The sequence below is a fragment of the Corylus avellana genome, chromosome 4, assembly GCF_965113065.1.
Source record: "Corylus avellana chromosome 4, dhCorAvel1.hap1.2, whole genome shotgun sequence".
NCBI classification, from domain to species: domain Eukaryota; kingdom Viridiplantae; phylum Streptophyta; class Magnoliopsida; order Fagales; family Betulaceae; genus Corylus; species Corylus avellana.
The window spans coordinates 6100118-6115078 of NC_142493.1; the positions used below are offsets into that span (position 1 = coordinate 6100118).

Genomic DNA, 14961 nt, shown 5'->3' on the forward strand with positions numbered 1-14961 from the left:
TTAAAAATACTTACCTTTAGCCATCATTGATTAAGTAATTAAATTGAATAATTAAAATTGAACATCAGTGAAATTGTAGAATCTTAGAACCTCCACAATACACTTAAATGGAGAGTGGTGGATAGATTGTGATGCCTGAAAAATTTAAAAGTCTCTCAAAATTTAATTATAGGACTATATGAAAATATTGAGAAAACATCGTCATGCGGTTTCTCTAAATGTCTTATAATTTAAGACAGTTTTAATTCAAAGTTTAAAGGTATGTAACTTATGTTGACTTTTAACCCTTAATCTTTGACCGAATGAAAACTAAGTCAAACAGACCCAGATTGATTCAAATAAAAACTCATAGTGCTTATGCTAAGATTCTTTACCTACCATTAAAATTTCAAAGAATTTCGTTTTCGAAAATATTCCCGACTTGAGCGGATTTCACTAGTTATCGCCGAAAACGCCACTTTTAGATTTAGTATATCACTTTATTTCTAAACTTGAACTTCAACAAAATGTTTTTGAGCATAGGTACACTCAATTTAGTAAATAAGTGGCTAATACTAGTGTTCGGTGAAGTCAACAATTAATTTGAAACTTTTTCAATTTTTTGCCAAAAACCAGTGTCTTAAATTTTTATACTGTCTAAGGAAATTAAATCTCCTAAAGAAAGACATCAAGGCCAGCCACCTTTGTTTTGGATACTTAGCAGCTAAGCAAACTCAAAGCTATCAAGTGATGATGATTATGGAAATATCCTAAAAATAATCATTAAATAAGGCAAGTGTGTGCGAATGCACAAGTGGTTAAGGTCTAATTTGGCCTAAAAAGTTGGATAGGGTAAAAACAGGATCAAACAAACTCGAAATAAGTTGAACCAAAAGTAGAAAATGTTTGTCTAAGAGTCCTCTATCTACCATCAAAATTTCATGTCAAGCGGAATACGATTGGGCATCAAAAAATGAATTGGGGCATACTACCCTCAATTTGGACAAAAATACTAATTTGAATAGATTATGAAAGATGGACTAGGTTCATCCCTTCAATGGGTGACCTCTTGTATAGGTTAAAGTCATCTCAACCCTTGGATCAAAAGTGTTAGAATGAATCTTAGCTGTTCATTCTCTTACAAATAGAAACCTAAGCTAAATTATTTTTCACTTGGGTTCTTCATTCGCAATTTTAATAAATCAACAATGTTTTTTATATTATTGAATCAATTGGCTCATTTGTTTGCTATTGTGATTGTGGGTAATTCCACGATTACATAGTCCTTGTAGTTCTTTCAGGATTTGTCAATCGGGGTAACTAAGTGGTTGTGCTTAGATGTGTATTCTTGAGATGCTTGGGATCTCAAGCTTTTGGAATTCTATCTGGAGTTTAGACAGTCGGGTAGATTTGTATTAATACTTTGTTTGGCATGTTTAGGGATTTTTTGTATAACGTTTTGGTTGTAATGTTTTATATTAATAAATTAGAAGCTCTAGTATTTTCTTTGAAAATTATGTTGTCTTTTAGACGAGTAAACAAATTTAGTACTGCTTTTTCCGTTGCGAGATTATCTTATATTTCTGATGTCGTAACATCACGTGGAAGCTGAAGGTTTCCGCTTACAATTTTGCTGGTTCAAATATCGGGGCGTTACATAAAATTTTTAGCCTATATCTTTTTCACGTTAAAGTTGTAATTGATGAGGAAGAGAAATGATATTTTGTTGACTCTCATACTATTGACATACAACTATGATGATGTGACAGTGAGTATCAGACATTGATTTTTATTTTTACAAGGTTTAGTTGATCTAAATGTTGATTTTCATTGTCACATCATTATAGTTGTATGGTAGTAGTATGAGAGTCTACTAAATAGCATTACTTGATGAGGAATCATAGGCTTATTTATAGATAGATCAAAACTTTTAGGGGAAAGTTCATATACCCCCTCAAACTACCACCTAATTGACAATGTCAATGCCCCTCCTAATGATGAAAATACCCTTAAAAAAAATTAAAAACTAAATTTTTTTTTTAAAAAAAAAAAAGGAAAAAGGGAGAGTAAATTTATTTTAAAATTTTGGTTTTGCAAAAGAAATAAAATTTTTAAAAATGTTTTTTTTTTCTCGAATTTATAGAGGTATTTTTGTCTTATTGACAAAAATTTATGATCATTTTTGTCTTTTTGCTGGCTTTGAGAGGACATTGTTAATTTTTTGATAGTTTGAGGGGATATTATTGCAATTAAAAGTTTGGGAGGATATTATCAATTAGGTGATAGTTTGAGGTGATTATGCAAACTTTTCCCAAACTTTTATCTATAATCAACTGTTAGTTCCTTTCATTAAGAGAGCAATTTATGATGAACAAGAAACACCCTTTCATCTTAACAGTTATTTATATTTTTTAATCACCCAAAATTTTTAGTTTAACAAAAATTCTTTTAATGTAATATAATATATAATATATGTGACATGTGGGTCACTTTAAATCTGTAGTAGAAAATGTGTTCTAATATATTAAACAAAAAAAATAATAAAATAAATTAACAATCAAATTCATCTAGGCTACCACGGCTTAGTAGCCCTCCTCTAGTGTAGAAGCACATATCCAAAAATACTCACTCTAAAAATATCTAAGGTACCTTAAGATACCATTCCTATTTTTCTTTCCATATCTTTGACTTGATAGATACACTTTCTCACATCTTTGATATTTTTCTTTCCATGTCATAGAAATTTCAAAATTCTCTCTCCTTCTCATGAAAACCCACCCTATAAAGGGAATTTGTTTGAGTGAACAAATTCTTTAGGAGAATACTCAAATAACTTATTTTAGATAGGAGAATCTCATAGATTCACAAATACTTTTTCCTAATTCTTTATTAACAACAAGATGATCTTTAAATAGAATACAAATACTATTAATTAATCCTAATCCTAATTTTAGATAACTGAATCTTAATTTAAAATAATCTAATTCTAATGTGATGGAATTTACTAAACATATCTCACCCTAATCTTATCCCTAACAACAACTTTCTCACTTTTCTTGCAGCCAACTCCTGGCCATCCTTCCCTTCTCAACTTGTCTACTTTTCTTTTCTATGTAATTAAGAGAAAAAAGAGGTTTGGGTTTAGCTGTCTAGGTCTCACCCCTCACAAGTAGGGCATCCATTAATCAATAGGTACCCAAATTCTCCTGCTAAAACCAACACTCCCATTAATCCATCCCTTTTTCTTCCCTCACCAATGGCCACCCTAGAAAAACAAACACCTAATCCTGATGCCACCACCACTGCCGTCGGTGATATCGTCGATGAGGACGATATCTCTCCTATCGAGGAAGTCCGGCTAACCGTGTCCAACACCGATGATCCGACCCAACCAGTATGGACCTTGCGAATGTGGAGTTTGGGCTTAATCTCATGTGCCCTCCTCTCCTTCCTTAACCAGTTCTTCTCATACCGGACCGAGCCCATCATCATAACCCAAATAACTGTCGTGGTGGCTACCCTCCCCATCGGCCGCTTCATGGCCGCCGCCCTCCCCACAACCCAATTCAGAATACCAGGGTTTGGATCGATGTTATTCTCTCTTAACCCAGGTCCCTTTAACATGAAGGAGCATGTACTCATTTCCATCTTTGCCAATGCTGGCTCTGCATTCGGAAATGGGCCAGCTTATGCTGTTTATATTGTTGATATAGTCAAAGCCTTATACCACCGGAATATATCCTTTGTGGCTGGTTGGCTTCTTATTATCACTACTCAGGTAATAGTAATATCCTTGCTTAGAAAAAATGAAGAAGGTAATAGTTATGGCATCTCTTTTATTATTAAACTTTTACTAAATTTACTAAATAATAATTAGATAATAAAAACATTATTTGCATATTAGTTATGACATCTCTTTTATTCTTGTCATTTTAAGTTTGAGTTCAAACTAAATAGTTGATAATTAGACAGAAGAATCATGAGGAGGGATGTAAATATATAGAGGTACTCATAAAAATGTATAAACAACACTTATCCGTTGTTAATAACGAGTAATTAATAGTTGAAAAGGTTTAATTTTTATATAAATCTATAAATTAAGTATAATTTTGATAACTCTAAGTGACACTGAAGTGTATATAGAAAATTCATAATTTTTTTTTAATAAAAGATTATGCAGTCAACGTAATTCCCTAAGGTTTTTGTAAAATATTCATTTTCCCTATTTTTTCTTCTAATTTGATGTGTAGCTCATTCATTGAAGAAAAGCAAAAGAATTAATTAAGAAAAATTTAACGATTACCAATGAATGAGTTACACATCAGTTTAATAAACCTCTGTTAGTAAAAGTTTTAGTACCCCTAGCACTCTTTGTAGAGTATTTATTTTCTTTTTTTAAAGCTTTCACGGTAATGTCCCTTACTAAAGACATACAAATCAATATTATTCATTGGGTCTGGTTGGGTTTACAGGTGCTCGGATATGGTTGGGCTGGGCTATTGAGGAAGTATGTGGTAGAGCCGGCCCATATGTGGTGGCCGTCCACTCTCGTTCAAGTCTCACTTTTTCGGTATGTAAACTTTTCCTTGTTGTTGACCAAAATATACTCTTTTTATTTTGGGTTAAATACACTTAAGGTCTTTGAACTACCAGCTAAAAAAAAAAAAAAAAAACTCACAAATTGATAGTGTGACACTTGGATATATCAAACTATCATTTTGAGGCAAAAATGCCCTCAATTAGAGTTGTCTATTAGAATGGATAAAATTTGGCCAAAATTTTCTAAAAAATATCCTTACTTTGACCATGGAAAAAATAAATTTACTCTTTATAATATTAATCAACAAAAAAAGACTTTGTTTGTTTGTTTGTTTTTTGTTTTTTGTTTGTTTGTTTTTTTTTTTTTTTTTTAATTTAAAAAAAAAGGGAGGCGAAGGGGGGAGGTGATTTAAAGGTGTCGAGGGTGGCCGTGAGCCACCCCAGAGTGGTTGGAGGTGTATCGTGATCCAGCCCTATGGGTTGGGGGTGGCCACGGGCCCACGAGTCACCTCCAGAGTTGTTAGGGTTGGTCCATGAGCCACCCTCACATGTTGTGGGGATGGTTTGGCCACCCTTTGGGCTGTGCCCTTTTTTTTTTTTTTTTTTTTTAATTAATTAATTGATTAATCTTTTGTTTTTGTTTTTTTTTTTAATAAAAAAATAGGGGTATTATAGGAAGGTTGACATAGGGGCTTATATGCAACAAAATAATAGTTTGAGGTGTCCAAATGTCACACATGTAAGCTATCAGTTTGTGGGATTTTTTTTTAAAAAAAATAGAGGGTAGTTCATGGGGCTTAAATTTTGCATCATTACATCAACCAGAATAAGCTGTTGAACCTATGACTATGGACGGTACCAAAATTGTTTATTGGGAGCCAATTTATGAATGAAGGGCCAAGCTTGTTAAATTACTAGAAAACGTGTGGACTATTTTAATTGAAATATGAGATAAATTATGGAGACAAGGTTCGAACTCAAAATATCGACTTTGATACCATGTTAAATTATCACTTATCTTAAAAGCTTAGCTTAAAAGAAAATGATAAATTTAATCATTTAGGCCTCGTTTGGTTTGCGGAATGTTTAGTCCATTGAAAAATAAATAGTTACTACTGGGAATAAAAGAATGTAGAATAGAATAGTTATTCCTATTCCTTAGCTTTAGAGCATTCCCAATGGAAGAGCCATATTTTTATGTAAAATGGCTTCTCAAAACTCACTTTTATCTAGTTTAGCTAAGCCATTTTTAAATGTCTCTACATCCGATTAGCTATATTTTTATCTATTCTATTAAAATATTATTAAAAATAAGAAAAGTTTTGGGAAAAAAAGAACATGTGAGAGGAAAGATGGGAAAACTTTTGGAAAAAAGAGAACATGCAGAGAAAAAGTATGAAAATATTTGGGAAAAAGAGAAAACAGGTGAGAGAAACAATGAAAAATAAAATAGCTTACTTGAAAAGTGCTGCTACATTTAGCTTTTTTTTTAGCTCTTCCAATCAAATATTTATTTTACATTTTCTTTTGACTAATCCAATGTAGAGAGTTTTTTAAACATATGAAGAGTCATTTTAGATAAAAGTAACATTTAGCTCTTCCATTGGGAATGCTCTAACAACACACATGTAAAAATTGAAATTAAATCAAAATTATGAAAAACCCCATATTTTGTTTTTCCAACTTATATTAAAAAAAAAAAAAAAAAAAAAAAAAAAAAAAACCTTGAAATAAAATAGATGGCCGTGTATGGGGCCACCCCAAAATGCGATGGGGGTGGTCGCACCACCCATGACCTCTTTTGTAGGTGGCCGACCACCCCAATGGGTGGTCAAGCCACCCACTTTATTTTTCATCTTTTTTATTTTGTTTTAAGTTGTTTTTAAAAAAATTATATGGGCTTTTTTTTTTAAAATGTATTTCATTCCTTAAGGAACTCATTTTTTAGCGGCTTAGTTAATCTTGTGTGTATGAGATTAGTAGGAATAAATTATTCATAGAAATAGTGTGTAACCAAATAAAGGAATAGCTATATCATAGGGTAAGCTATTCATTTTTAGAGGTCTATTCCGCAAACCAAACGAGACCTTAATATTTTAATAAAGCTTAATTTTGTTTGGGTTAGAAAAGTATTTCTCACCCTTTTATTACTTGCCTTCGAGAGTAATATTGTTAATCACTTAAGCAACAAGGATATTGTTCAGCTCACCTTGGAAGTCAAAGGGCCAAAAATAAATGGAAGAAGCATAAAATAGGGAAAAAGGTGAAGCCACCTAAGGTTAATGGGCCTCCTCAAGTAATTGAGGTTCATGAGAATGGACAAAACAGTGATAAGTCTCGTATCAGTAGAAAGTTTGGGAATATTTAGAAAGATTGCTACAAACGTAAGCATGGTTCGAAAGAAAGCTAAGCATTTAGCTTGCATATGTTTCGAATCAAATCTTACTGAAGTTGCTTCCAATGCTTGGTGGATTGAATCATGTTCTATGTTCATGTTTCTAATTCAATGCAAGGCTCCCTTAATATCCGGACCTTAAGCCCAGATGAAAATTTCATAGCCATGAAAAATGGAGTCAAATTTCCTATCGTTGCCATTGGGACCTTTCGTTTGTTTATCGATAATGGCTGTTACCTGATTTGTTTCACACACTTTATCTTCCTTCTATTTCTAGAAATTTGGTTTTTTTAATTTGTCTAAACTTCATCTTGATGGCTATTACTTTATATTATGCAACAAAAGATTCAGATTATTTTAAAAATACCTCTTTTGGTGGTTCTAAGTTTCTATGTGATGGTTTGCAAAATTTGAATTTTAGTAGTCATTTTGCCCAAAACCTTCTAATCCTGTATCATAAATTCATAATGTTGGACCTAAACGTAGCATGATTAATTCCTCCATCTTGTGGCACGAACGACTAGGTCATATATCCAAAGAAAGATTAGAGAGATTAGTAAAAGATGGATTCTTTCGAACCTAGACTTATTGATTTTGGAATGTGTGGATTTTATTAAGGAAAAACAAAGTAAACAAACAAAGGATATAGGTTTTACTATCCTACACATAGTATGAAAATTGTTGAATCCGACAATGTCAAATTTCTTGAGAATTGTGAAATTAATGGGAGTGATAAACCTTCCAAATGCGGTTATTCAAGCAGTTAGGGTAAAAGTTCCACTACCTATAACTTCTAAAGAACTTGTTGTTCCTAGAGTTGTAGAACTGTTTGACAAGGTCGAACTACAATTTAATGATCAATTACTCCATGATGAGATTATCACTGGAAATAGCATTAAGGGGATCTTAAAGAGAACGAAGATATACTATTTCAGATAATTATGTGGTTTATTTATAGGAATCTGGTTTTGATATAAGGCCAAGTAAGGATCTGATTTTTTTTCACAAGTGTGGCATTCCACGTCATCTGGGTATGGAGATGGAGATGTGCTTATATGTATACTTACACCCTTCATGACAACAACGCGTTTTAATGTCGTGATGATCATGATCTCTTCAGAACTCTGCAGTTAAACAAGCTTATGCGAGAGTAGTACCAGGATGGGTGACCTCCTGGGAAGTCTGATTCGAGGGAGCCAAAAGTGGACAATATAGTGTGTCAATGGGGTAGGGTGTTACAACAAGCCATTGAAAGTAATAATTCTGTTAAATGGATTGATGCCATAAATGATGAATTGAAATCAATGGACTAAAATAAAGTCTAGGATCTTATTGAATTACCTAAATGATACAAGACAATGAGGTGTAAATGAGTCTTCAAGACTAAGTGCAACTCTCATGGCAATAATAAAGGATATAAAGCCAGACTTGTGGCCGAATGTTTTAGTTAGAAAGGGGACATTGATTAAAAGGAGACTTTCTATCCCGTATCCAAGAATGACTCAAAATTATTATGGCTTTGGTAGCTCATTATAATTTAGAGTTGCACCAAATGGATGTGAAAACTGCTTTTCTAAATGGCAGTTTAGAGGAGGAAGTCTATATGGATAAGCCTAAAGGCTTCTCAATAAAAAGGACAAAAAAAAAAAATACATGATTTTTAAATTAAATAAGTCAATATATGGACTTAAACAAGCTTCTAGACAATCGTATCTTAATTTTAATAATACTATTACTTCCTTCAGTTTTAAGGAAAATATTGTTGATCAGTGTATATACTTGAGGGTTAATGGGAGCAAGTTTCTGTTTCTGATTTTGTGTTAACCATATATTTCTTACAAGTAGTGATCTTGGTTTATTGCACAAACCAAGAAATTTCTATCTAAGAACTTTGAAATGAAGATATGGGTAATGCAACCTATTTGATTTGGAATAGAAATATTCAAAGATCGATCATGTGGTTTGTTAGGATATATTGTCTTAAAAACAATATATTGAAAGAGTTTTTATAGAGATTTGTCATGGCAATCTATTAAGCTTGTGTTGCTCTAATCAGAAATGAGATATGTTTAGTCTCATACAATGCCCATAGAATGAATGGGAACGTAAACATATCGGAACAATTTCTTATGCTTCTTTTGTAGGAAGCTTAATGTATGCACATACTCGCACTAGGCTGGACATTAGTTTTGCAGTTGGTATTTTGGGTAGATACCAAAGCAATCCTGGAATTGATCATTGGAAAGTTGTAAAGAAAATGATGAGGTACTTGTGAGGAACAAAATATTACATGCTCACCTTTAAGGCCACATTTAATTTATTATTGTTCCAGAACTTTATCTCAAGACTTGAAATTTTTGACACTATTGCTAAGCCGCTAAGAATTTATTGTGATAATTCTGCAACTGTGTTTTTCTCCAAGAACAATAGATATTCTAATGGTGCTAAGCACATAGAGCTTAAAATTTTTGTCATTAAAGAGGAAGTTCAAAAACGACGAGTGTCAATAGAATATATTAATACATAGCTTATGGTTGCAGATCCATTAACAAAAGGGTTACTGCCAAAGACCTTTAAGGAACATGTTGACAGAATGGGTCTTGATTGTAACCCATAGTGCCCATAATGTTTATGGATTGTGTATGTTTGCTTATGTTATCAGACACTTTTGAGTTCTCATTAAATATGGTTATGATTTTTCCTCTTTTTTTTTTTTTTTTTTTTTTTTTTTTTTTTTTTTTTTTTTTGTACGTGTATATAAAATTGGATGAATGATAACACACTAGTCAGTTGTTTGATTATGGTATTTATGATGACCAAATTAAAGTAAGCATGAATTAGATTTTTTGCGTGCTTAATGTTAACCTTATTAACTCTAAAACATTATTAGTCATATGGGTCAAGTGGGATATTATAAGAATTTAATGTCCTACATGACATGACACATGAAAATTTATTAGACTCTTAACATTATAAGGTCATATAATTCTAATCCTATTAAATTGTTGGCTAATTAAGAGAAGTGGTTTCTTATTGAATGAATTCTTTGATGGGAAGTGGAGTTATAGAAGAATAAGAACACCGGTCCTCTCTTTAACCTATAAACATACATAATTTCCATAAGGTAGCTTTGTGTAATTTAAGAGGGTCAATGAGAGAAACCATTTTCTGGTGTTTATACTTTTAGATCAAGATTTAAGAAGCTTTGTGTGATTAATTAAATAGTATATTGAGTTGTCACTTAATTCATAGTAATCTGATATTGAAATATGCAGGGCTTTGCATGAGAAAGAAGAGAGGCGCATGTCAAGGGGAAAGTTCTTCGTAATTGCACTAATTTGCAGTTTTGCATGGTACACTGTGCCAGGCTACCTCTTCTCAACACTTACAAACATCTCATGGGTTTGCTGGGCATTCTCCAAGTCAGTCACTGCCCAGCAGCTTGACTCAGGCATGCAAGGGCTTGGACTAGGAGCACTGACACTCGATTGGGCAGCCGTGGCATCCTTCTTGTTCAGCCCCCTCATCAGCCCCTTCTTCTCTATTGTCAACATATTTGTAGGCTATGTATTGATACTCTACATAGCAATCCCTATAGCATACTGGGGATTTGACTTGTACAGTGCAAGTAGATTTCCCATTTTCTCTTCAGATTTGTTTACATCCCAAGGTCAGCCATACAACATATCAGCTATTGTCAATGACAAGTTTGAGTTAGATCTAGCAAAATACGAGGAGCAAGGACCAATTCATTTAAGCATGTTTTTTGCTCTCACTTATGGCTTTGGCTTTGCCACCGTTGCTGCCACCCTTACCCATGTGGCCTTCTTCAATGGAAGGTAATGTACAATTAATTGACAAATGTGATATTTGAGAAAAGTTTAGTTGATAAATTAATTAATGTCAACTACTAAACTTTATAGTTAATGGACAGTGAAATTTATGAGCGATTTCGAGCTTCTTACAAGGGGAAGGAGGATATTCATACAAAATTGATGAGGAGCTACAAGGACATACCTTCCTGGTGGTTTTACTTGTTGCTTGCTGTGACACTTGTAGTTTCACTTGTACTTTGCACTGTTTTGAATGATCAGATCCAGATGCCATGGTGGGGGCTCATCTTTGCTTGTGCCATAGCCTATATTTTTACCCTTCCAATCAGTATCATAACTGCCACGACAAACCAGGTTGTTGGATTTTTCATATATAAATGGATTTATGTGATCACATTTCCTGAATTTTGATTGATGGTAGTCGTTACAATAAATTTCTTTGAGCACCTTAAATGGTAAGTATGTATGCAACCCTTTTCCTTGTGAGTATCTATATATGCAAAAGTAATATGTTGTTTTTGCACTAATAATGTTGTGATGCTTTATATATATATAGACACCAGGGCTAAACATAATAACAGAGTATATGATGGGGCTTATATATCCAGGAAGACCAATAGCCAATGTAAGCTTCAAAGTTTATGGCTACATGAGCATGGCTCAAGCAGTCTCCTTCCTCAATGATTTCAAGCTTGGACACTACATGAAGATTCCTCCAAGATCAATGTTCTTAGTTCAGGTAATCATTTATTTAATTACTACTATCAGTATATATATAACAAGTAAAATGACCAAAGTAAACACACCAGTTTAAGATGATTCAGATACTAACGCTCCGTTTGTTTCGTTGTAAAATAATTTTCGGAAAATGTTTTCCGTATTTTCGGGTGTTTGGTGCAACGTAAAATAATAGTCAACGAAAAATATTTTTCCTTTGATCGAAAATTTTTCTTTAATTTTCGGAAAATGGTTTATATTTTTGAAAACCGTAAACCATTTTTCGAGTTTGAGCATGTCATTCTAAAAACGACGGAGCCTGCCAAGACCCACCTAGGACCCCACCTGAGACTTGACTGGGACCCGCTCGGGACCCGACCGGACTCGCCCAAGACATGCCCAAAACCCACCTGAGACTTGACTGCCGAGACCCATGCGAGACTCGACCGGATCTGCCCTAGACTCGCCCAGGATCCCATCGAGACCTTGCCAGGACCCCATTGGGACCTTGCCGGGACTTGACCAGGACCCACCAGGGACTCTACCGAACCTCACCGGTCCTCACCTAGGACCTCGCCAAGACTCGCCCGAGACCTGTCCAGGACCTGCTGGGACCTCGTGGGGACCCTGTTGGGACTTGATCAGAACCTTGGCGGGACCTGACGTCGAAAAATATTTTTGGCGGAAAACATTTTCTTGAAAAATGATTTCTTAGAACACTAGAAGCAGATGCCCTATATGCCAATCCCTTCCTTATGTTTAGGAAAAATTTCAAAAAAGTCACAAAAACTTACTCACATCAAATTCCCTACATTTAACCAACCCTCAAGGGTTGTTACGGTGTTTCTCAATGTGTAAGTGGTTTCCTATACATTATTTTAATATAAACATTTTTCTTTTCTCTCTCATCTTTCATCTTTTTGTTTTTAATTGAAAATTGTGTTGGGATTTTGTGAAAAAAGTGAGGGTAGGTAGGGAATTTGTATTTTGTAAAGAAATAATATTTTAATGGTATAAGAAAATGTAAGATAAGCTATTGTGAAATATATTTTTATACGGAAACAAAAAATAGTTTTGTGCCCTAAACGTGGAAAAGATCAAAGGGAAGCTGGGTGTGTATGAAAAATCATATTAAACTCTAAATTACAAAAATGTCCATGTCAGGTCCTGGGTTGATCTCGGCGGGGTCTTGGTAGGGTTAGGATACCTCTAAGACTTGGTCGAGACATTTTCGTAACTTAGAGTTTAATATATATATATATAATTTCCTGTACAAAAAAAATCAATATATATTGATTTTTTTTGTAAGCGTCAAACACCGTAAATGTTTTTCAGGAAATTATTTTTCATAAAAATATTTTCTGTCTGAGAAAAGCATTGTTTCGACCTAAGCGTCGGATAAAAGGACAAAATTACATGACTCATTGAATGATGTTGAACTGAATGAAAGGAGATTTCATGGTGCAACCTATGTATTTACTTTTTCATTGCAAGTACCAGCCTAAATTATTAAATAACAAATTAAGCAACTATCTAGAGCAGAAAGCAACAAAGCTGTTAATAATTATACTTTTGAACCCTGAAATATTACAAATTCATAATGCATATGAACAAACACTCCTACATTCCTATAGGGATGAGTCATAAAAATTTCTTGACTCATTTAATGACAAGTTAATTCAACTAATATATATGCTCAACTAATCTACTGCATTTTCATGTGTATGCTTAGTTCATAGGAACAATTGTTGCTGGAACTGTCAACATTGGAGTAGCATGGTGGTTGCTAAATTCCATTGAGAACATATGCCAACCAGAGCTCCTTCCTGTCAACAGTCCCTGGACATGCCCTAGTGACAGAGTTTTCTTTGATGCATCTGTTATATGGGGTTTGGTGGGACCCAAACGGATCTTTGGAACTCTTGGAAGCTATCAAGCCATGAATTGGTTTTTCCTTATAGGTGCAATAGGCCCAGTTCTTGTTTGGCTATTGCACAAAGCATTCCCCAAGCAATCTTGGATTCCACTCATTAACCTTCCAGTCCTCCTGGGAGCAACAGGAATGATGCCTCCGGCAACATCCTTGAACTACACTTCCTGGATTATAGTTGGAACAATCTTTAACTATTTTGTTTTCCGGTACCGGAAGCAGTGGTGGCAGAGGTACAATTACATTCTTTCTGCAGCACTGGATGCTGGGGTGGCTTTCATGGGAGTATTGCTCTACTTTCCATTGGGCATGAATGGGATAGGTGTGGATTGGTGGGGCACGCGTGGGGAATACTGTGACTTAGCATCATGTCCAACAGCAAAGGGCATAGTTGTTGAAAATTGTCCAGTGAAGTGAAGCTTGTATTTTTCATCATACAACATTTTTGATGTTGCAGTACTGAAGCCAGAATTAATTGTGTCTTGTAATTTTATTTAGGTTTTTATTAGTTGATTAGGTTATTAGTTTTATTAGTTGATTAGGTTATTAGTTTTAATTTATCTTTTATTTAAACTTCAAAGTCAACATTATCTTTGTAATTTGATAAATGGGCTTAGATTATTTACGTAATAGATTGCATTCTTGTTCGACAATCTTCATGAAGTGAATTTCCTTACTAACCCACTAGTAGACTTTTTATGGTCTTTTTTTTTTTTTTTTAATTGAATAAAGGAAAGGGCTACAGGGAAGGATCTTTTCCACCTCTGATCCGGATGGAAGAGAGAATGAGAGACCCTATGGGAATGCTTCCAAAAACAAGATTGGAAGCGGCCCACTTAGCTAAAGCATGTCCACGGAAGTTGGCACATCTAGACACTTTCGAAGCATTCCAGCTAGGAAAGGAGGATAAAGTAACAATAATGTCAGAAATACAATTTGCAATCGACCAAGAAGAGAAGAGGGAGGGATTATTAATAGCTAACACTACTAAAAGAGCATCTCCTTCTATACAAAATTTGTCACTAGTCAGAGAGACAGCCAAACGAGAAGTAAGAAGAGCAGCAAAAGCTTCTCCAACTAGAGCATTTGTGGAGGATAACTTATGAGTAACTACCATGATCATGTTTCCAGAAGCATCTGAGATGACTCCCGCAGCAACAGAAAAAGAGCTACGAACAGCAACATCAAAATCAAAATTCCCCTTAAGCCACCCAAATGAAGGAGGAACCCAAATAGAAGGAGAGGTAGAATCTCTCCAAACTGAGAGATGGTGCTCCAAAGAAGAGGAAATCTAGAAAGCGACTCTGGAAGGCACAGGCTCCACACCATCATGCACTAAAATATTTCTTGCCCTCCAAATATTATCCAAAGTAATAGTTGCAAACAACTGAAATTTATTAACATCATAATCTGGAATAGCAAGAGATTGAGCAGGTTAAATAATAGCTAAAATCCAATCCACTATAGGCTTATTAGAGAAGCCATCAATGATGAAAGGCCAAGGTGAATTTCTCCAAAGAAATCTAGCCAAGCTGCATTCCAAAAAAATATGACAAAGAGTCTCCAGA

The 14961-nt window shown here is 34.3% G+C and overlaps 1 protein-coding gene across 1 annotated transcript; it reads left to right on the plus strand.

Annotated features, from left to right (window-relative positions):
- Positions 1 to 3235: 3235 nt before the first annotated feature.
- On the plus strand, positions 3236 to 13810 carry LOC132177929 (oligopeptide transporter 4-like). Its single transcript, XM_088515320.1, has 6 exons — positions 3236 to 3757; positions 4452 to 4549; positions 10189 to 10752; positions 10848 to 11100; positions 11303 to 11485; positions 13196 to 13810. The coding sequence occupies exons 1-6, from the start codon at positions 3236 to 3238 to the stop codon at positions 13808 to 13810; spliced, it is 2235 nt and encodes a 744-aa protein (XP_088371446.1).
- Positions 13811 to 14961: the final 1151 nt, after the last annotated feature.

Coding starts and splice junctions, on each gene's coding strand:
- LOC132177929 (XM_088515320.1), top strand. CDS start 3,236: ATGGCCACCCTAGAAAAACAAACACCTAATCCTGATGCCACCACCACT. Junction 11,101..11,302: donor TAACTGCCACGACAAACCAG/GTTGTTGGATTT, acceptor ATATATATATAG/ACACCAGGGCTAAACATAAT. Junction 11,486..13,195: donor GATCAATGTTCTTAGTTCAG/GTAATCATTTAT, acceptor GTGTATGCTTAG/TTCATAGGAACAATTGTTGC.